This window comes from Ictidomys tridecemlineatus, chromosome 3 (genome assembly GCF_052094955.1).
Source record: "Ictidomys tridecemlineatus isolate mIctTri1 chromosome 3, mIctTri1.hap1, whole genome shotgun sequence".
Classification (NCBI taxonomy): Eukaryota; Metazoa; Chordata; class Mammalia; order Rodentia; family Sciuridae; genus Ictidomys; species Ictidomys tridecemlineatus.
The window spans coordinates 167707944-167730811 of NC_135479.1; the positions used below are offsets into that span (position 1 = coordinate 167707944).

The 22868-nt window shown below is 37.9% G+C and overlaps 1 protein-coding gene across 2 annotated transcripts; it reads left to right on the forward strand.

The window, feature by feature from the left end:
* The first annotated feature begins 3343 nt into the window (after positions 1 to 3343).
* Positions 3344 to 15807, forward strand: Cpox (coproporphyrinogen oxidase). Of its 2 annotated transcripts, XM_021733094.3 has the most exons (7): positions 3363 to 4130; positions 6169 to 6312; positions 6600 to 6710; positions 7974 to 8115; positions 9750 to 9968; positions 13815 to 13919; positions 14537 to 15807. In XM_021733094.3, exons 1-7 carry the CDS (start codon positions 3614 to 3616, stop codon positions 14622 to 14624), a joined length of 1326 nt encoding a protein of 441 aa, XP_021588769.2. In that variant the 5' UTR covers positions 3363 to 3613; the 3' UTR covers positions 14625 to 15807. The 2 variants fall into 2 exon arrangements, with proteins under 2 accessions (XP_077900528.1, XP_021588769.2); XM_078044402.1 differs by lacking the exon at positions 14537 to 15807 and having other exon boundaries at positions 3344 to 4130; positions 10598 to 13882.
* The last annotated feature ends 7061 nt before the right edge of the window (positions 15808 to 22868 follow it).

A 22868-nucleotide genomic window follows, 5' to 3' on the forward strand; every position in this document is an offset into this window, starting at 1 on the left:
TCACCCAAATACATGTGAATTGCTGTTCAGCTCTGTCTGGTCCCCCATAGTACAGGAGATGGGGTGACTTTCAGCAGCCACATAGCCTCTCAGAGATGGGTGTGACTTGCCAAGATGCCTATCAACCTGCAGACTGCAAGACACCATGAAGCAAAACTCCACCCCTGATATTCTATCCCTGCCTTGATACAGCCCCTTAAATAAGCCACAGTAGCCATTTCCTAATTGTTTAGCTCCAGCTTCTGTGTGGGCTGGACGTATCAGGTGTTCTGCTTCAAAACTATAATTCTGTCTCTGCTTCTTATTTCTTCACTAATTATTTCTGACTTTTCTTCTCCGGTGGCTTATACCCTTCTGGGCAGGAAGAAGGACTCATAGAGAGGCACTGACCGCTTCCCCATAGCCCAGACTGCTTCTAATGATCTACAATATATTTTATGGGATCTTAATAATCCTGGTCACAAGATGGTTGCTAGAACACCAGACATCACATCCATATTACTATAGAGAAAAGAGTTAGAGAGAAGCTAAAGTGAAAAAGTAAAGGACAATAGTGGCAGGCACTAAGATTCTGGCCCTTTTATAAAACTCTCTTGGAATATTTGAGTGGTATTTATATCTTGGCAAGACTCTAATTAGAAAATTAAAGAAAAATAAGTCAACCACATTAAATTATATTGAATATTTAGTTTATAGCTTTAAGAGCTCTTTTAGTGACCTATGTAAGCAGTTGCCTCTGACACTCTAAAAGTTTAAAAATATAAATTCTAGGACAAAAATTAAAATTAAAATCTCAAACATTCCCCTTCTTTCTTAATCTTACTAACCCCATGACTCCCAACAGAATTTCTAAGTTGGGCAGAAGCATGCCAAGGCAAACACATGTTTAGCAATACTTTGTTACTAATAAGCTTGAGTTTCTGTGACTATCTGAAAACAACAGAACTGAGTCATTTTGGTAGTAAATTTCTTGAGACTGTCTTTCAAAATTTGGGAATTGGTGAAAATAGTACAATTTAGTAAAGATAATGGGAATTATGGGTATGTGTGGGGGTATGGGCATGTTTGTGTTAGAAAGCAGAAAAGCTACCTGAGGGATGAAATAGAGGCCTCCAGTTCTCTTTATAAGGAAGACTAATATTCTACCATCTGACTTAAAATCAGTTATGTCCTATAGTACTTTGGGGGACAGAGGAAGGAGCATTCTGAGAATTGTATGTTTAAAAATTGATGTGCATTTTCCTATACCTCCTAAGTTTGTATAAGATTAGTCAGAATGTTTTGGCTATTGGGTCATGAAGAAAACAAATTATAAAGGAGTGTTTCCATCAGTGTATCCATTCACTGGGGAAAAAAACCTGACAGATGAACACTCCTACCTTATACCATATGTCTTACAAATTACTATGAACTTTTTTTTCATCCCCAGTAGCTCTGTGGTGCATGAAATTGCTCAGAAAGGGGACGCCTTTTATTCCACATTGACAAATATGACTAGCAATATACAGCTTGTTTAGAACCAGCATTTGAGAGTTAGCAAATGTTTGAAATGGTCTGTTCCTGCTTATCTTTTGCTAACTTAATGGGTTAAGAATCGGAATAATTAATTGCAGAATCGGAATAATAACAAAGTGGCTTCTGACAGACAAATGGCTGAGAGGTTTCTTTTCACCAATGAGGTGCATTTGTCTTCTGTAGGCCCTGCCAAACTCATCACAGGAGTCCAGAAAAAGCAAATGCCTCTCCTGAAGTGATAGTTCTTATGCTTCCTTTCCTTCTAACATGGCTTCCTGACAGATTACCATGTAGCTAAAAACTGCTGGTTTTTCATCCTTAGGTGAAGTTTATGCACTTCTCAATCCAGGCCATTTCCTTCCATGGACTCTTAGCTGTTTAGTCTTGGAGACACATGCTAATCCAGGCAGCATTATATTCAGGGCAAAAGTTGCCTGAGGTTGCTGTGGCTAAGACACACTGGTGTACACAAGGAGCCCAGTGCAAGCCGCTGAACTTCCATCAGGGAAAATTTAGTGAGAATAACCACCATTGGCTTAAACTATTATCTGCTACTAGAAATTAAAATAATTATGGATACTTAAGGTACCAATTAGTTCTTAAAACAAGTGTTGAAAATGTTGACAATTTTTCTTATACCTTTGTGTCTAGACTTCACATTAGTGGGTTATAGTTATGGAACAAAACTCCTGCATTTCAATATGTAAGCTTCATTTTTTACTAGTGTGTGAGGCAAGGAGAAGGGAGACAGGGGGGTATGGATTAAAGTGTGGATGTTTGCTCTGCCTAGTTTATAGGAGTTGTTGGAAATATTGAATGTTAAAAATATTGGCAGCACCCTATAATGGTTGGATAATTATTTTAAAATTATTTATTTATTCATTATGGTTACTGGGAATTTAACCCAAGGGTGCTCTATCACTGAGCTACACCCCCCATCCCCCCACTCTCCCCTTTTTTCTCAATTCTGAGATGGTATCATTAAGTTGTCCCAGCTGACTGAAAGCTCTGATCCTTCTGCTTCAGCCTCCTGAGTGACTAGAGTGACAGTCCTGGTGTGACTTTCTTTTTCTTTGGTACTGGGGGTCCAACTCAGAGGGGCTTTACCACTAAGTTACATCTCCAGTGCCTCCCCTGCACTTTTAAAATTTTAATTCTTTTTTGGGGGACAAGATCTCACTAAATTGATGCAGCTGGCCTTGAACTTGCAGTCTTGCTGTCTTGGCCTTCGGACCCACTGTATTACAGGCCAGGCCTGGTATTTCTTAATCAGGCAAACTTCCCAGGTCAGGAGTTGCATGCTGGTTAAGTTAAACATCCACGTTGTTTTTTCCTATTTCCAAAATTATTAAGTGGACATTGGAGAAGCAAGGCCAAGCAAGATTTTATGTACAGATCTGTGATAAGCATTTGAGTACAGAAAAATCTTTCCCTGGGATTCTCTTAAGGGCTTCCAACTACTTTTTCCGACTTCCCACTCTTTATGCAAGGAGTTCCTCAGGCCCCGCCCTCACCGCCTCCACACGTTCTAGGGGCGCTGGAGGATTGGCACCCCGGCACTTTTGCGAACATTCCATAGATCTGGAGGTAGGATCTATATTCTTCAAAACTTTTTTTTTTTTTTTTGGAATATGTAAGGCAGGACGGTCAGGGTGGAGGTGAGGGTGTGTTTCTGCCATATTTCCTTCCCTGTTGGTTCTCAGTCTCCTATCTCTATTTTGCCTTCTCGCTGTGGCTGATAGCACACCCAGGGTTGTACGTGACAAGAAAGCCTCTCTTATCTGTCTGTTTGCTTCCACAGCTCTCTTGCACCTCCCCATGCTGAAATCTTTTCTGGTCCAACCAGCCTTTCAAGGCGGGGAGGATCTTTATCTCCGGGTCCCCAGCGAGCACTGGCGCTCACTGCAGGTGGCGATATGAGCCGAACTACAGCTCCCAGCATTCCCTGCTCCGCGTCCACCACCCGGGGCCCAAACCGGCAGTAGAGCTTCTCGGCTAGAGGTTCTGACCATTAGTGCTGGTCGCCGGTTCAGGAACCCGTCCAGCTAAGAGGCCAGTCTCCAGGACGTGGGCACTGCCTAGTGCGACAGCGCGGAGCATGGCCTGGTACCTGGGCAGGCTGAGAGCAGGCCCCTGCTGGCGCGCGGCGCGAGGCGGCTGCGGAGAGCTGCGTGCTTGGTCCCAGCGCTGCGCAACCGGACACATCTGCCAGCCCCCTGGCACGGCTGGCACCGTGCACAGCCGTGGACTTGCGCATGGCCCCTCGGCTAGAGGTGGCCCTTGGCCTGGGACCGGTCTGGCCGCAGCGCTAGCAGGATTGGCAGGGCTGGCCACCGCCGCCTTCGGGCATGTGCACCGGGCCGAGATGGTGCCCAAGAGCTCCGGGGCGCGGAGTCCCTCGCCGGAGAGGCCACAGGAGGATGACCTGGCCCGACGCTGCAGCTGCTTTATGGCCTCGCCTGTGACTGACTTGGACGAGTTGCGGAAGAGGCCAGGCGACATGAAGACCAAAATGGAGCTGCTGATTCTGGAGACGCAGGCCCAGGTGTGCCAGGCACTGGCACAGGTAGATGGGGTCGCTAGCTTCTCTGTGGACCGATGGGAGAGGAAGGAAGGTGAGGTGTTCCGACCCTAGAGGGAGGCGGGGCTTGGAAAAAAGGCGGGACTCCAGGTTGCTGAAAGACCCTGCCTCAGGTTTGGGATGGTGGTATAGGGGATGCCCCAGAGGGGCCACTTGAGAGAGCCATCAACCCTCTGCTTGCAGGTGTGGACCCGATGGATCTGTTGTCAGTTTAGTACTGGGTATTTCAAAATGTTCTCAATTCCATAATGACACTTTTCAAGGAAATCTTAAGGGATATTTACTTACAACAAGTTTGGATGTCCAAAGTTACTGAAGATCGGTTTTCCCTGAATTTCATCGGTTTCTCCAGGTGCTTTTGTCCTTGTCATTTAGAGATAGAGGAACTTGACTCCGTCATGCAAAATGCTTGTCAAACTCCTTCATCTGAGGGTCTCATTTGTCGAGAATGTGGACACAATATCTTTATTTTACATTTATGTAGTGCTGAGGATCGAACTCAGTGCCTCGGGGATGCTAGGTGTGCCCTCTACCACTGAGCCACAACCCCAGGCTTCTTTTTTTCTTTTCCACAAGGAATATTTGGTTTGTCAGTGGCTCTGCCAAATGCACCTATCAGATTTCCTGCTAGAAAAATATTTCTATTTAATGCCAACATGCTTAAGTATCAAACCCAGTTCTTATGGAGTCATATAATGGCGACCATTGCTGTTGCCTATACAGTGAAACCCCACATCTTGCTCATAAATGGGGGAATACAACAGCAACTATTTACCACTAGATATTGAGCTGTGATACTGCTACAGCCACATTAAGTGAGGTTCTGTCAGGTTACTTAGTGTTTTCCATCTCGTAATGTTTTCAAGTGAAGGCCACTGAACCAGGTCACAGCCTCAAGTATTAGACTAGTTATGTGACCTTTGGTTAGTTATTTAACTCTTTTGTACCTGTTTCCTTAGGTATATATATTATGTATGTTTCCGTAATCTATGTATGCATATTATGAAATTTAAGTGCAGTGATGTCAAGTGTTGAAATATGTCAAATGTTTAGAATGTTGCCTGAAACAGGAATAAGACTTGGACAAATGGTTTTGGTCTATGGCCAGCTGTGTGATCTTGCTTTTGTTTATTTTTTCATAATGGGGATTGAACCCAGATGGTCTTTACCACTGAGCCACATCCCCAGTTCTTTTGATTTTTTTATTTTGAGACAGGGTCTCACTAAGTTGCTTAGGGCCTACTAATTTGCTGAAACTGGCCTTGAGCTTGTGATCCTTGTGCCTCAGCCTCCCAAGTTGCTGGGATTACGGGCCTATGCCACCATGCCTAGTGTCACCTTCAACTTTTTTGCCTCTCCAGATTTTAGTTTTCTCATTTAGAATGTACAGGGGTTGTATAGGTCATCTTTTGACCCAGCCCTAAAGTTCTTAAAATTAAAACAAGCCAAACATGAACCTTCATGAAACAGTGCCCTTATGGTGACCTCAGTGTCTTGAGAAAACAAAAACAAAATACAAAACTAATAGTAAGGATCTTATGCCTGAATTTTAATGTGTGTCTTGCTCAATCTGAGGTTCTGAATTCCTTAAGTCTACTATTATCTACTGTTTTTTAATCATCTGTAAACACAAAAGACTCATGGTAAACTGAGAAAAAAAACATTGAAACAATATAAAGCTTTTAGATTCAGTAATAATAGAACATCATTCAAGTACCCATTATTATTTTTTAACTTTAGCTTTCCCTCATATATCATAAGAGTTCCATTTTGAAGGGCAATATTTGAAGGGAGAATATTCTAGTGATTTATTTTAGGTGATGTCATAAGAATGTAGAGGAAATATTTACTTTAAAGATATGAGTGAGATTCAGTATTTGACCATTATCAACAGCTCATGCCATAAAGCTAAATTAGTTATTTAATTTTATTGTAGATAAAAATTATAGATATACCATTATAGAATATTTGGAAAGTAGAGGAGGAAAATAACTACTCATCTCACTACCTACATGTAAGGTCTCAGATTTGCAGACTTCTATACTCTCCCTATTTTCCATTTCTCTAAACAGGTGGTGGCGGCATCAGCTGTGTACTTCAAGATGGGAGGGTTTTTGAGAAGGCTGGGGTGAGCATTTCTGTCGTTCATGGGAATCTTTCCGAGGAAGCAGCAAAGCAAATGAGAAGCAGAGGAAAAGTTTTGAAGACTAAAGATGGTAAGTCAGATCATCTTAACAGTGTTTCATAGTTTTGCAACACCATCCCCCAACACATAAGTTTTATTTATAAAATAAATAGTGTTTTTGGAAAAAGTTCTGTGGGGGCATATGCTTGATAAAATAGGATACATTTGATAAGGATGTTCATAGTTACTTTGTGAAAATTATATTTTAGAAAAAAAATTGAAAAGCAGCATTTGAAAATTGATTTAGAAATCACATTGGAGTTCATTTGTATCAGGCCAGATAATTGAATGCAGCTCAATACATATTTTACTTTCCAGGTAAATTGCCATTTTCTGCTATGGGCGTGAGCTCTGTTATTCACCCTAAGAATCCTCATGCTCCCACTATCCATTTCAACTACAGATACTTTGAAGTAGAAGAAGCTGATGGTAAGTGAATCAGGAACTCTGAAAAGTATTATTGCACAAAATATATATTTTAAAACCAGATAATAAAGCATCACATCTAAAGCAAGGAAGAATAAGTACAACCTTAACTAGGTTTCCAGGAAGTATATGAAAGCGTATTCCTCAGCAGATACAGTGGATTATTCACTAGATATGGAAAGTGAAAATGGTATTGATTGATTCTGACCTCCCCATATTTCCTCCAGCACAGAAAAAAATGATTTAACAAACTCAAACTTTGAAGTGCACACAGGATTCTTTACGAATATAAGTTCATTATATCTGAAGGAAAACTTCATATATGAAGTTAAGTTGAAATTGAGAATTTGCTTTTGGAGAAAATATTTCTCCATGCATAGCTTTGCTCGTCACCATGACATTATCAGTTGGTTTAAAATAGGATACATTTGATCAGGCCTCAGGTGCATGTAATTCCAGCCTATGACTATCAGCAGAACCATCTGTTAAAACTTGTTGGAGCATCTGTGCAGTGCCATGCCCACTCCTGCTCATGTGTCTACAGGTGATGGCATTTAAAGTTACTGCCTTAATTTTTCATTTTGAAGCTATTCAATTTGGTTCAGTCTTTTAATGTTTAAAACTTATTTACTGGGGGCTGGAGATGTGGCTCAAGCAGTAGCACGCTCGCGTAGCATGCGTGCGGCCCGGGTTTGATCCTCAGCACCACATACAAACAAAGATGTTGTGTCCGCCAATAACTTAAAAAAATAAATAAATATTAAAAAAAAAAAAACAAAAACTTATTTACTGACTGGGAGTATAGCTCAGTGCTTAGAATACACCAAGACCCTATTCAATCTCCAGCACCAAAGAAACAAAAAAACAATTGTTAACTTGTATTGATAATCAATAGATCAAAGTAAGTTCATCAAACAATTATACTCAAATGGTAAGTTGCCACCTTAGCAAGTATTTTGTCCATTTCTGGGTGAAGGGAAGGGGTGACAGTGGTTTTTAATAGGGGGAGCTTCAGAATCTCCTGGGGAGCTTTTACAAAAGCACCTTGCTTTTGCTGAGGCTGGTTTTGAACTCACAATTCTCCTGCCTCAGGCTCCCGAGTCCCTAGGATTACCAATATGCACCACAGCGCCCGGCTGTAAAATGGTTTTTGATTTTCACTATATTATGCTTAATAAATTAAGCTGAGGAATTGAGTTTGCTAATGCAGTCAGTAGTGTGTGGAATCTCAGAGTCCACATTGAACCCAGTGTCTTGATCTGGTAGGTACCAAGCAGTGGTGGTTTGGTGGTGGATGTGACCTCACTCCAACATACTTGAACCAAGAGGATGCTGTTCATTTTCACAGAACTCTAAAGGAGGCTTGTGACCAGCATGGTCCAGATCTCTACCCCAAATTTAAAAAATGGTAGGTACAGATATTGCACTTTTATGACCCTAAAAGTATGTCTCATTCCTTTGGTGAGTCCTGAAGGCAGCTGTTATATCACTAAACACCTTCTTCAGTTATGAAGATTTAACTATTTTCATATTTTGCTTACTAAAATAAGTGGAATCCCAATTTTAAGTGTTTTAAATAAAGTATTTACTTAGCAATTTATATCTGAATGTCTATAATACGTATTGTGTAGCAGCATCTCTTTTTGATCTCAAATGATTTAGAAAGATAGAATATAACCCTTACAGATGTGAAGAGACTCAGAATATTTGTTACATAATCAAATAGAATCTTAGCATAAATTGTTTAGAATAAGAATAAAGAACCCAATTCTGTTTAGAGCTAATTGCCATTCTTAAAAAGAAAACCAAGAGGGGATTTTGTCTTTTTGTTTTGTTTTTATAGCTAGTAATTGTGGAAAATTATCACTTATTCAGGAGTCTGACATTTAGCTTTAAAATATTTTTTAACAAAAGATAAAGCTTTGGAATATTCTCTTCTTGATTTAACAATGCTGGTGAAAACAATAAGCTATGGATGCATGTAAATGAAAAGATACAGGTTTTCATTTTGTTTTTACTCTTTCCCACAACTCAGCATCCTTCCAGGAGTATTGGTGGGGTACTGTCATGATTTTTTATTTCTTCTACTGAGATGACTTTTAAGTAGTATTAGTTAGTAAGATATCCAGTGGCTGGGGATCTAGCTCAGTTGCTAGAGAGTTTCTCTTCCATGCACAAGGCCCTGGGTTTAATCCCCAGCACCACCACCAAAAAAAAAAAAAAAAAAATCCAGGCTAGTTAACAAGAAATTTTTAGTGTAAGTGATTTGGATTAAAAGCTGACTTCATACCCTTGCTCAGGACATACTTTTGAAAAGAACTATGTTATTCATATAAAGGAAAGCACACCGCTGAGGTACTGAGTTGGTTATACCAGTGCATCAGTTCCAGTTTTTGCTGTTTTTGTTTTTGTTTTCTTTTGAGTTTGATCTTTTGAGGCTATAAAAAGTGATCTTTTAAACAGTTTTTGTTTGTTGAAACAGCTTATTCTGTTGAGGGACCATTATTATACACAGATCATCAGAACTATTGCAAGTTGTAAACTATTCTGCAAACTATTAGCATTTAGGAGATGACTTAGGAAGCTTGTTTGGGCAGATATAGAAGGCCAATCCCTCTCAGTTGTGCATGCTATAAAGTCATCAGATCTTATGGCTGAAAGAGATCATTGAGATTTTTTACAGTTCCTTCCTTTGACTCTAGAGTTCAGGGTTACACGCTGGTTGGCATCATTGTTGGAAGACATCCATCCTCCTGCTTCCTGTAAAAGCAGCACTTGTTTCAAGGACAGGATTCATGTTGAACTCTGCTGCTCTTTTTACTAAAGTCCTTGAAGTTCCGTATTCTTCAGACATGATTCAGTTGCCTGATTACAGATAAGAGTATCTTTCTAAAGTCCTAGTTTCATTTTCATGGTTAGAAAATAAGGACACTTTGCTGGCCTTAATTGAAGATAGGGCTCTGAAATAAGAGGCTCACATGGATTTTCATGTCTGTCTTTTTTCTCCTTTGATCCCTGATTTGATCCTGCTGTGTTTTTCAGGTGTGATGATTATTTTTTTATAGCACACCGTGGAGAGCGCAGGGGCATTGGTGGTATCTTTTTTGATGATCTTGACTCTCCATCCAAGGAGGAGGTGTTTCGTTTTGTGCAGAGCTGTGCTCAGGCTGTGGTTCCTTCTTATATCCCCCTTGTGAAAAAGCACTGTGATGACTTATTCACCCCCCAGGAGAAGCTGTGGCAGCAACTCAGAAGAGGACGGTAAGTAACAGCAGAATAAATTGTCTCTGTACAGCTGAAGAAATGGTGAAGCCTTAATTACAATGGGTAGGGTGTCGGGTTGTCTTTGGCAGATGTTAATATGCAGTCTGATTTTATTTTATAACCAGATAAATGTTACAAATGAAACTGAAAATACTGTAAAATATATTCTAAAAATAAATAAAGTTTATTTGATTCATCTATCCATTAGAGACGTACAGTAGGTATGCAGTATTTGCTAAAGAAAATTTAGCTAATTTCTGTTAGACTTCTGGCAATGTCCTTCAGTCTTATTTCAAGATGTGGGCATTTCTTTGCTGATTTTTAAATTTGCAATCATACTTTTCATTCATCTTAAAAGTTATTTTAATATAAATAATTGCAGAAATTACTTACATTTAATGAGAACTTAGTAATTTTGGAGCCTTGCACACTGTTGTGGGCAACACTTATCTTAGGTATTTTTCATCCAGTTTTCTCAACAGATCTGTGTGATAGGTGTAATATTTTACAGATGATAAAATATAGAAAGGAAAGTTTCTTGTCTTTGCCCAAGATGACACAGCTGGTACATATAAGATTCCAGAGATGGCACTGAATCATCTTGACTCTAAAACTTGTCTTTCTAGTACAAGAAAGAGAGGAAGTTGAAGCAGGTTTATATAATGGTAAGCCATGATAGTCACTTTATTCATCCTGCTGAGTGCATTGAGCTTGAAAAGCTTGATTGGGTGGCCAAATGGGACAGTTCCAAATATCCATCCTGCCAGCCCACATCAGTTTCTCATTATCCTCTTAAATGTATCTATACCACTAGTTCATGACATAGATTTTCTAATTTATGTTAATTGTTTCAGGCACACGAAGCTTTGATAACTAAGGAGGTAAAGCTTTATCAACTTGGAAAAATGAAAGTTTATTAAACTTTTCCTTTCAGAAATTTCTTAAACCATGCATCTATTTGGGGACATCACAGACACTCCACCTCCACCCTGCCAAATTTCTCAAATATACTTTTGACACTCTTTCCTTCTTTCACTTGACACTTATTGTGGGCTTCCTATGGTTAGGCACTATAATGACCACAGAGGGACATAACATGGACCTGCAGAATAGAGGGTCATTTAATGGGGAAGACATATTTAAGAGGATAATTTAAAACTTTGTGGAAACTAAAGTATCTTAGTTTTGTACAAGATTTCATTTGCAGAGCTGGCAGATTTAGTGAGGAGTAATCAGATGAAGCTTTTAGAACTGCTTAGAGGTATAGTTTTAAAATAGGAATAGTTTTTTGTTCTTATTTATTTTATTTTTTTACATTGAATGATGGCAGGTCATTCTGAAAATTCCATTGTATGTGTATCATTGCATGTCTGGTGTTTTTTGTGTTAGAAGTGTGGATATTAGGATAGCACTAATAGATTCTTTTCTACAGTGTGTCGTGTGAGTGTTCTTCAAGACAGTCTCCTTCTACCACCCTTATCTCTGGGCCCTAAGATGGCAAGAGAATAGCTTTTTCCTCATAGGAGAGACTTATAGATGCTTGTGCTGTCTTCAGTCTCTCATATTTCATAATGCACTGTCTCCTTTACAGATTTCTCCTCCTCCGCCCCATTTGTTCAAATATGAGTTTCCTTTTCAGTGGTCATTCTGGTTTCTTTTTAATGTGAGTCTCTCTCTTGGCCCCCTCTTCTAGTCTCTTGTCCTTAGTTGCTGCTATTATTTCCTCTGACTTTGAACTTTTGTCTCATAGTCACTTTTTTCTCACTAAAGACTTTCACCTTATTTTTGTTTTGGTAAAGGGAAGCAGGGTAAAACATAGGCATTAGTTAAATCAAAAAAGGTTGATTAAATCTCATAATTTATAGGCACCTCAGAGAGGATAAATACATGGGAAGGATCAAGGTCAGATCTAAGTGAAACCTTTTGGAAGTCAGGGAGGCTGATGTGAAGAAGGGGTGTTATTCACTCAAAGAAAGGAATACGTGTATCACATAGAGAATGCATTTGGGGTACCCCTTATAAGGACCTTTGACATAGTTCTTCAAGTACCTTTGACATAGTTCTTCAAGTACATCAATATATGCTAGGGAATCAGCGTTCCATTAGGGATCATGTTTTTAGAATGAACATTGAGTAAAAAGGTAGCTGAGAGATTAAATTCTTTTCCATGATCTATTTTTTTTTAAAGAGAGAGAGAGAGAGACAATTATTTAAAATATTTATTTTTTAGTTTTCAGTGGACACATCATCTTTATTTTATTTTTATATGGTGTTGAGGATCAAACTCAGCACCCGCTCATGCCAGGCAAGCAAGTTACCACTTGAGCCATATCCTCAGCCCTCTTTTCCATGATCTTAAGAAAAAAGAAGATTTACTTAAATTATCTTTTGAAATAGAAATAAGGGGGTATAAAATAGTCATTAGTATGTAAAGGTCAATCAGTGATAAGTGGAGAGAACTAGAAAAGGATGCATGGATAAAATAATTTAAATTTTTATAGTTTTTTTACAAGTTTTCACACAAAATGATATCATTTTAAAAATGAATTACTGTGGGTTCTAAAGAATATTTTGCTATGAATGGGCTTAAAGATAATAACCAGTAGAATAAATGAGAATATCTAAGGAAATTTAAGACCAGCAGAGTAGTTTCTGAAGTAGTTGAAAAATGATCTGAAAGAGGGACTATTTATTTAATTTTTCACATTTATGGATCATTCTGACTTCCTTGGGTTGTAAAAATTATCCTTTTGAAATTGGGGAGAAGAAACTTTTTGACATCCCATGATGTTAAAGGTGGATTAATATTTTTAAGTTAGTTGGAATCTATATCTGTGTCTATGACAGTTAATGGAATCCTTGGACAAGTTAATATACTGAACCAAGTTTTAGTTGATGCCCAGGATATTTTTCTTGAAAACAACAACAACAAAAAAAAACACAGCACTAAGACTCAAAACACTATATTAAGGTTGTTGTTAATCTGCCGGAAGAATGAATTATACCAGTACTTAAAAATGTTATTACCCACTTTTAAGAAAATATATAACAATTCAGTGGTTATACTTTTAGAATAATTTTACGTGTCTAGTTTTTAAGAAAGAGGAATATCTCTGATTGTATACATACTATATTCACACCAATTCGTGTCTTCATACATGTACTTTGGATAATAATGATTATCATATTCAACCATAATTAATTATCCCAATACAAAAAATTGTGCTCTATATATGTCATATAAGAATTGTTATGCATTCACTGTTATAAATTAAAAAATATATCTTAAAAATAAAATAAAAAAGAAAGAGGAACATCTAGAATATTATAATCATTAATAATATTACCTGTAGCTGTACTTTGTACTTGGTCTTCAGTTACATAAGTTCTACACTGTCTTAGTAGTGCTTATGAGTTCCAGGCAGTGAAATGAAATCATCAGCCCATGGGGAGGACCAGAAGGAGCTGTGTTATCCTAAGAAGGGATGCCATTTTTTTCCTTAATTGTTGTGCCTTAAAGTTCCCAGCTTTGTATTCATTCTGTTTATTTATGGGAAACATAACCTTCTTTTTTTGTAACTGCTCTGTGTTGGGGCAGAATGTGTATCTGATTGTTCATGGGGTAGAATGCCCTTTTATTTATGCTGGCCAGATGGGGAAAGCTCTTTGGGCTGTAGGCTGGTATTCTCTGTGCCAGTTCCAGCTGACAGAGAGAGACCCCCCCCCCCCCCAGACACACACACACACACACACACACACACACACATTGAAGTATTTGTTACAGGCTTAATAGAAATATATCATTCAGCAGGCTCTTAATGTTGTTTGATGTGTTCATCTCAGGTATGTAGAATTTAATCTGCTGTATGATCGGGGCACAAAGTTTGGCCTCTTCACTCCAGGATCCAGAATTGAAAGCATCTTGATGTCTTTACCTCTAACTGCCCGGTAAGCAGATAACTCACATGTCTTCCCCAACCGACTAACCCTCCTAAAATATGAAAGTCAATGCTGACAGTATCTTACTTAAGACTTCACTGGTTTTGACTTTGCCGATTTTATAAGAAAATCATGGTTAGATAGTTAAGGTAAATCATATTGGATTTTATAGAATGAATGACAGAGCTTTGTGGACAAAGGTGAAAGAGAAGTAAGAGGTATGTGAGGGGATAAGTTTGACTATCCCTTCCTGTTTGATTTCCCACCCCCTCTGGGAAGAGTTTTGGGTAAGAATTAAGCTACCATCTGCCCACGGATCATCTGAGGTGCTACAGTTTATGAAACCTTGGTTTACATGAAAGTGCATGTAGGCTCTGGGATATTAATATTAGCCCAAATATGCTCAAGAATGAAGAAAAAAAACTATTTCTTTAGCTGTAGATATTTTTAAAAAGTTAGTGGGTGGCAAGGCATTATTAAGCACAGTAAAGAAGAGAAGCAACACTTTTTTTTGTTAGTTTTTATTCTTTATTATTTTTTCTTTCTTTTTTTTACTTATTTTAAGAGTTGTATGTTACTTATTATTACTTTCAAATTTTTTTTGCTTCTGCTTTGATCATGTTTAGATGGGAGTACATGCATTCACCTTCGGAGAATTCCAAAGAAGCTGAAATTCTGGAAGTTCTGCGCCATCCGCGGGACTGGGTGCATTGATGCAAGCGGAAATGTGCTGGGGTTTGGAGGACACAGCTGTGTGCCCCCTCCACCAGCTGGCACTGTTAACCACTGTGTGGTCCTGAGCTCCCTGTGCCTTTGGCCCCAGTCTTCTCCAGTCTGGGCCTGATCTTGTCAGGTGGTGAAATATTTTGGATGCTGTCAGGTCATGGCAGATGGTTGGTCAATTGATGCACATAATACTCATTTATACTTTTAGAATAATTTTATGTGTCTAGTTTAAAAAATTTAAATGGAGTTTCTAAGTATTAAGATAAGGGAATACAAATAGTATAATAACATACCAGGAAACTCCTTATTTTATTTTTGTTACATATATTTCATTAAAGTTTTAGGTTCTACCACCGAAGTCAGTCATGGGATGTGTTTTACCTTTATTAATTCAGTGAAGTTGAGACTTCTTGGTAACTTTGGAATGAAACTTTGAAGGTTAAAGTTTTACTTTTCATGCATCATTTTCTAGAGACCACAATATTGCACAATATTCATTTTTATAATGACAGGTATTTAAAAGCACTTGAAATTTTCTCAGTGTCTGCATGTATTACAATTCAGTGGTTATCAATAGTTTTTAACTCGTAGTGATATTACTATTATTTAAGTAAGGGGCATCTAAGTCATAACTTTGACTTTTGTGGAATCATAATTTGTTAATGTTAGGCTTCTCTGCATTTTTGAATGCAAACATGATATCCCTGGATTCTGATACTTAAAATTTTTCTATTCCAGACATTTCTATGTGTTACAGATCAATCCTAGCATGTGAATTTAGAAAATGTTTTTCATTTGGAAAATGAAATGAAGAGTATTTTCCTTCTGTAAAGCAAATATAACTGATGTTGACATGTAGGTATTTTGTACATGTATTTCTTTATAAAATGGTCTGATTGAAATTGTCCTGTTTTTCAAATTGGAGATTCTACAACTCTTATTTTTGCTCTTATGAAAAAAATCACAAACTATAGTAATAATGAATGTATTATTTGATTAATAATATATTGAAGTTTGTAAGAAACAGTGTCTCATACATACTATTAAGTATTATCCTGGAATGTTGAATGTATGTGATTGTGTGTGGCTCTTTTAGGACTAGAAAATGTACAGACTCTTCAATTGTCTTACAGTGGACTCACTAATAAATTTTATTGTGACATAAGATTAATTTTGAAATATTTGTGTTCTTTATTTTGTTTGAATAGTTGATATAGGAAAACAAATATTTCTTGTTTTTAAAACCATAGTCCTCATTCCTTGGTGTTTATCCAAGAGAAATATAAATTTTGTATTCAATTTTCATAACAGTCCTTTTCATCATAGCCAAAATTAGAGACAACTCAAATGGTTATCAGCAGGTGAATGGATAATTTGTGACCTGTACAAACATTAAACACTGCTCAGTGATGACAGGAGTAGCTATCATTAAATGCAGCAATCTGTATGAACATCAAAAGCAGTGTGCCACAAGAAAGAAGCCAGGCACAAGGCCACTTACTGTATGATAACGTCACATGAATACTTAGGAAAGTGATAATGTTAATGACAGAAAGCAGATCCATATTGACAAAGGCTGGAGACAGGGAATCGACTGAAGGGAGTTCAAGAGTATGTTGAGGTGACAGAAACGTTCCCTGTTTTAGTGGTGATGGTGATTTCTAGGCTGTATGCATTTATCAAAATTCATTGAACTTATACTTAACATCATGGAACTTTATTGTATATGGGAATAATATTTCAAGAAAGTAATCGGGGAAAACAACATCATATAAGCATATAGGCACAAATGTTCAAATAAACCTCAGTTTGCCTTTTAAAAAATGAAAGTCAGTCATTTATTTTATTTTATTCCATATCACTTTATTTGGGGGAGGGCGGGTACCAGGGATTGAATCCAGAGACAATTAAACACTGAGCCAACCCCCAGCCCTTTTTGTTTTATTTTGAGACAGGGTCTTTCAAATTGCTTAGGGCCTCACTAAATTGCTGAGTCTGGCTTTGAATTTGCAAACCTCCTACCTTAACATCCCAAACCTCTAGGATTACAGGCATGTGTCACTGTGACCAGCTTAAAAAATGAAATATATCATTTAGATATATCTGCTAGTCTATTTGTGTTTAGTTAAGGCTACTAGCTGGACACTGGACAAATAAGAAATTTCAAAAATTTTCTGTCCATTTTCATGTTCTTCAATAAATATTTCTATTGTGGATGAAGCCATGTGGGGAAAAAAATAATTATAAAACCATTGTAAAATGTCATTCTACTATTCTTCAAAGTGAGTTTCTCTTCCAAATTTTCATTGATGTCTATGGCAAGTCTACTAGAAGACCAGGCACCTCTAAATGGACTGAACACCTGACTCTCAGATAACACATTCCTATGAGCAGTCATAAGGGTTGGCTGGGGAGAGATGTAAATGCCCTGGAGCAAGTATCTAACCACTACTATCTATCCACCTCTAGGCTTTTCTTACCCATTGAATTAGTCTTATTTCTGTTCCTATAGAAAATATCCGAGGCTGAATATTTTATAAAGAAAAGATATTTGTTTAGCTCACAGTTTAGGAGGCTAAAAATCCAAGATTGACCCAGCCCGTCAGTTGGGCCTCTGGTAAAGGACTTCTTGGCTGTGGCACAATAAAGCAAAGAAGTAGGAAAGGAAATGGTCACCTATAGAAGAGGCCAAGTGGGTTCGGTAGCCTTGCTTTATAACAACCCACTCTTGTGAGAACTGACTTCTACAAGACCAGCATTAATGCCTACAAAGTGTGGGATACCACCTGTAAAGCTACTTTACCTAAACCATGAGGGACTTAGGTCTCCCCTGGGAATGATCCTGGCTTTCCCATGTGTATCAGACTGCCCAAAGCTTGAGATCTCTGACCCCGCTCTTCTAGTATGACAGCTCTTAGCTCCGGAGTTGGGTGTAACCCACTGGTAACTGGATAACTTACCTTATCTGGCAAAGAACATTCCATGGAAAACCTTTGATATCCCCCCAGTTCCAGTGTGGAAGCTCAATCCCTTAGATCAAAGAGCCATCAAAATTACTTCCTGTGTACTGTTTCCCCCCACCACCATTTTCTTCTTTTAACTGTTACTTCACAGCCAGGCCATTTCATGCAGAGGAACCCAAATTCTATTGCCCCAGTGGGATGCGGGTGAGAATGAAGGGCTACACCCCCACTGTCCTGATTACCTTGCACCACACCCTATATCTTAAAGGTTCCACTACCTTAGCATCACCACATTGAGGACCAAATCTCTAAAACATTAACCTTTGGGATCCAGCCAGTATCAACCACCTATTCGACTGAATGTTGGAGGTAAATTTTGTTTGCTAAAGAAAACCAGATCTGAATGCTAAATAATGTGTTTCTTCTTTGAGACTTCATCCTTCCATGTGTGTTCTTAGAATTCATCAAGGCAGGAGTCATCTCCAGGTTTTTAACTCATGTCTGTGTCTAGGAAGAATGACTCACAGAATAGGTCCACCTTGGACTTGTAGGTCACAGTGCCTAGAATGCTCAGGATACATATTCCCTGGAGCAAGGTGAAAGCGGCATAGTTGATTTTATTTTTTTAATCTAGCCTCAGGTATATCCTGTTACTTCCTCCACATTCCAGTTACTGAGTGAGTTATTAAGGTCAGTTCCAGATTCAAGCAGAGGGAATTGGATCTCAACTCCCCATGGGAGGGAGTCAAAGAATTTGTGGTCCTCTTCAACACCTGTACCTAGATGTCAGACTTGAAACCACAAAATAGATTTGACACCTCTCCCTCACTGCTCTAATCATTTCCTGTCGAGTCCACCTTTGAAATGTCTCTTGATTTCCTTTGCCCATTGCCACCACTATGATCTCATATTCTACCTCACCTGAGCTTTTGCAGTACCCTACCTGCCTCTAGTCACTCTGACCTCCATTCCTTCCCTTCAGAATTATGTCTCCAAATCTCCTTATCACTATCCTCTTGAAATATTCCGAAGCACTCCTACAGAAATGGTTGCAAACTCAGTCTGATATCTAGAACAATACATTTGGCCCTTGCCTTTTTTCAGCCTTTTCTTTAACATTTCTTCCAAGTATTTTGGCCTTGAACTATTTTTCTGAACATCCTCTGAATTTATGACCCTCTGGCCTTTCCTCAGTGAACTGCTATCTCTGCTTGAAATCTCATGTCCCTATCTACCCTTCCATGGCCAGTTCAAATCTCCTCCTAGAAACTTTCCTTGAAAACAGTCTCTTCTCCCTCTTCAGCACATTTTACCTTCAGGATTGCTCTCACCACAGGCTGAATTCATGGGCATTCAACGTATACTCTACAAAAGACTTAACGTTGGGGTTTTCCTTATGAATGATCTGTTACCCTTTGTTTTCCAATACTGTTTTTGCAATATATTATAGTCTCCAGCTTAGTACCATTCAGCTGTTTGTCTTATTCCTAATCTGTGAAGGAAGATGTTCCCAGTACACAACTCTTAAAAGCTGGATTAGGCCGGATGCTGTGGCCCATGACCGTAATCCCAGCAGCTGGGAAGGCTGAGGCAGGAGGATCGAGAGTTCAAAGCCAACCTTAGCAATTTACTAAGGCTCTAAGCAACTCAGTGAGACCCTGTCTCTAAATAAAATACAAAAAGATCTAGCAATGTGGCTCAGTGTTTAAGTGCCCCCAGTTATCAAACAGGATAAACTTTTTTTAAAAGTTAAAATTTTAAAAAGCCCATTTAGACATTGTTTTCAAGGATGTATTTTCTTACCACAAGTGTTAATTACATGTTTGAAATCCCACATTTAAATATTTTAGTTCTTCCCAAAGATATACATGTTAAATTCTAAATTCATAATAAACTTTAATTAGCACATTAAATTAGTGTAGCTTAGATATTTCCAAATGACTTGATTAATCCCATTGGTTTCAGGTAACCAAGTCACGGATTGTCTAGCATAACCTCACAGACCTGTTTCTACAGGTGATTTTTAAACCAGGAATGCACTAGCATGTTCCAGCAGAACAAGATAATTAAATTGCATTCCATCTTCTCATCAATGTACCTGGTTCTGTTCTAGATGTTAAAGTCATTCAACAAATATTTTCAAGTATCTTTCATCTACTAATCTCATTTCACATTTCTAAATGTGTTTGAACAAAATATTTGGCATTATCTAAGCCATCAGGGTTTCAACAAATTGACACAAAGCAACTCAGGGCCTTTATAGTTATTTAGAGTTGCAGTACCATCCCAATGGATGCCTTTGCTTATAACATGTTTGGGGAGGTATCAAACTGAAGTTCACAAAGTCATGCAGGTTGAGTGCTATTATTTAATAGCAAGTGAATAATAAGTTCATAATCTAAAGATTTCATGGTGATTGACCTCTGCTCAGTTCTGATTGGTATTGCTTTCATTTTCCAATTCAGTGAGGCAGACAGGCATTTTTAACTCTGTTCCATGCCTTCAGCTTCACATTCTCCTAACCTTGAGTATAGTATGCTAATTCAGTCCAATGTATCAGTTTCTTATAGTTCACAAGATAGTTTGACTATTAAAAATAACCATTTCTGTAGATATTTTCAAAGAATATTTAAATTAATGTCTACTATGCAAACAAACTTTCTTTTACTGGAAGTATTTATTCTTTGAAGTGTACTTGTTCTCGTATGTTCTCCAACACAAAGGTGGTACTTAAAAGTAATGAACTTCTGGGAATCAAAGAGCAAGGACTTACATCTTTACACCCTGCCTTGCTGCCCACCCCCCACCCCCCACTTCAGTAAGGCGACGGAGATAGGGACAGCACAAGACAGCCTGCTCAGCTGACGCCCTGGTGTGTGGAGCAGAGACAAGCCATCCCTGTTACGCTCTATCAGAATTTCTGCATTACAGAGTCTTTGAGCATGATAAAATGGTTGTGGTTTTATGTCACTAAATGGTGGTTTTTAAAACAGCAATAGGTAACTGGAACAAGTCGGATGCTGTCAACAAAAATGAAAGGAAATTGAAATGCCTGCAAGGCAGCTCTACCAGTCTTCAGAGATGCGAGTCTCTGAAGAGTTTAGAAAGAAATTTATTTATCATTTGTGTAAATGTTATAATTTTAAAAGCTGAAGGTGAGGAACCTGAGGAAGGCCTACAGTGTAATAAGAAAGGAAGACACAGGCTGAACGTAGGCAGAGAAATGAGGACAGGGCGAGGAGTCCGGGAAGGAGTCTGAAAGCTAGTCAAACAAATGGAACAGAGAAGAAGGAAATAGAAAGGGCTGAGTTGGGTGTGATTGCAAAACGGGTTAAACCATTACAATGGATATTTGCAAATGTAAGCGATATTAACATTGTATTGAACTGTCATATTAATGTTATATATTTTATAAAATGCACCCAAATAAGAATAAAATAAAAAAATTATAAAACATACCCAAAAAATAGTGTATTTTCTATGCCAATATGTTTGATAACTTCAGAAACAAATTTCTAAAGTTCCAAATTTTAAAAAAATGACCTTAGACTCTTTTAAAAAATATTATTATTTTTAGTTGTGGACAGACATAATACCTTTATTTTATTTATTTGTTTTTATGTGGTGCTGAGGATCGAACCTGCCTCAGACATGCTAGCAAATGCTCTACCAACTGAGCCACAACTCCAGCCCCTAGACTCTTAATTATCAAGGTCTTCTCAGGTAAAAATAAAATTAAGTATTAAAAGTATTTCCATCAACGTATAGATAGTGTCTCCTTTTTTTAAACTGTGTTTAAAATACAACATTCCTGAAAGAACCAGTAGGTGGAGCAGGTTTGCTCAAAAAAATATGATCTTTGATTTTTGTGTGTGTTTGGTGGGGTGGAGGGGAGGAGAAAGCGAAATGAGGAAGAAGAGGAAAGAGGAAGAGAAGGACAGGGAGAAGGAGGAGGAGGAAAGAGAGGAGCAGAAATAGGCAGAAAAGCAGGAAGCAGGAAAGAAGAGAAGATGTGAGAACTATCAGAAATCTGTGCTTCCTTGAACGATGCTACTGTTGGAGAGCTTACCTAAAGGAGTTATTACATATTCAGTCAAGCATGATTAATTTGACTATGTTGCTTATATCTTTCCAATGGACCCACTGTTTCATTTCTCCCTGGAAATCCTAAAGCTGCCAATGTCTACAAAATAATGATAATATTGAGCATCCAAGGCAGAGTTATTGTCTGAGTTCCTAGGGAGTCTCTGAACTGAGACTTTCCTGAAATCATTAGAAATTGCATACATTTTGAGAGAATGAATAATGGTAATTTGACTCTCACAGATCCTGAAAAAAAAAATCAAGAATTATTCATCCCAAATGGGGAGTATCCAGTGTAGGGTATCTGAACCCCAGAAGCTGTATGTGATACTTCAGTGAGGAAAGGTCAAGAAATATTTTGATCATTTCAAAAGTTCTACTTTTTGCATGTAATTTAATTTTATACACAATAAATCAGTACAATACTACATGCATTGAGTACACTAGTAAGTGATCATGTTTGGGTGGCATGGAGTTGGCAGTGCATGATCAAAAATTTCAAAAACTGTAGGTCCAAATAGTTTATAGATTTTCACAATTTTAGAGGCCAGAAATGAAAACGGAGAAGCACAAAATCAGAATATCTTAATAAACCAAGAAAGAAAGCCAAATCACAATAAAACTTGGTTTTTCCCCTCTGGCTAGAGTCCAGGAAAGGAAATGCAAATATGTGATTTTCTGATTGATTTAGAAGCAACAGATAGGTAATATCTTAAAAAATGAAGAACTAAGATGTTACATAAGGACATAAAGTTATAAATCAAACCAAAAGTGAGCTACTTTAAATCATAAATTTGGAAAATACGTTAAACATGATAAAACTATAGCAAACATTATAATATCATCTCATCAATAAAAATATCATCTCCTGTTAAAGTAAAATATTTTAAATGGAAATCTAAAACAAAACTCAAATAAATAAAGAGATACACTTAAGAAAATATTTCAGAAAGTAAAAAATGCTAGCTGTCCCAAGCCAGTACAAATTTTAAAAATGGAGAAGTTATGATTTAGCAGCTCTCATGGAATTCACTTCTAAAAGCATAAAAGTAGAAAAGTAAAGGTATTTAAAGTGTGATTATAAAAAGTTATGAACATCAATGGACCAAATGACATAATATTAACAAGGAAAAAAATTAAAAACTGACCAAGAAGACACACTTCATACTGAAGCACACTTGTGAAA

Coding starts and splice junctions, on each gene's coding strand:
- Cpox (XM_021733094.3), top strand. CDS start 3,614: ATGGCCTGGTACCTGGGCAGGCTGAGAGCAGGCCCCTGCTGGCGCGCG. Junction 6,313..6,599: donor AGTTTTGAAGACTAAAGATG/GTAAGTCAGATC, acceptor TTTACTTTCCAG/GTAAATTGCCATTTTCTGCT. Junction 9,969..13,814: donor CAGCAACTCAGAAGAGGACG/GTAAGTAACAGC, acceptor TGTTCATCTCAG/GTATGTAGAATTTAATCTGC.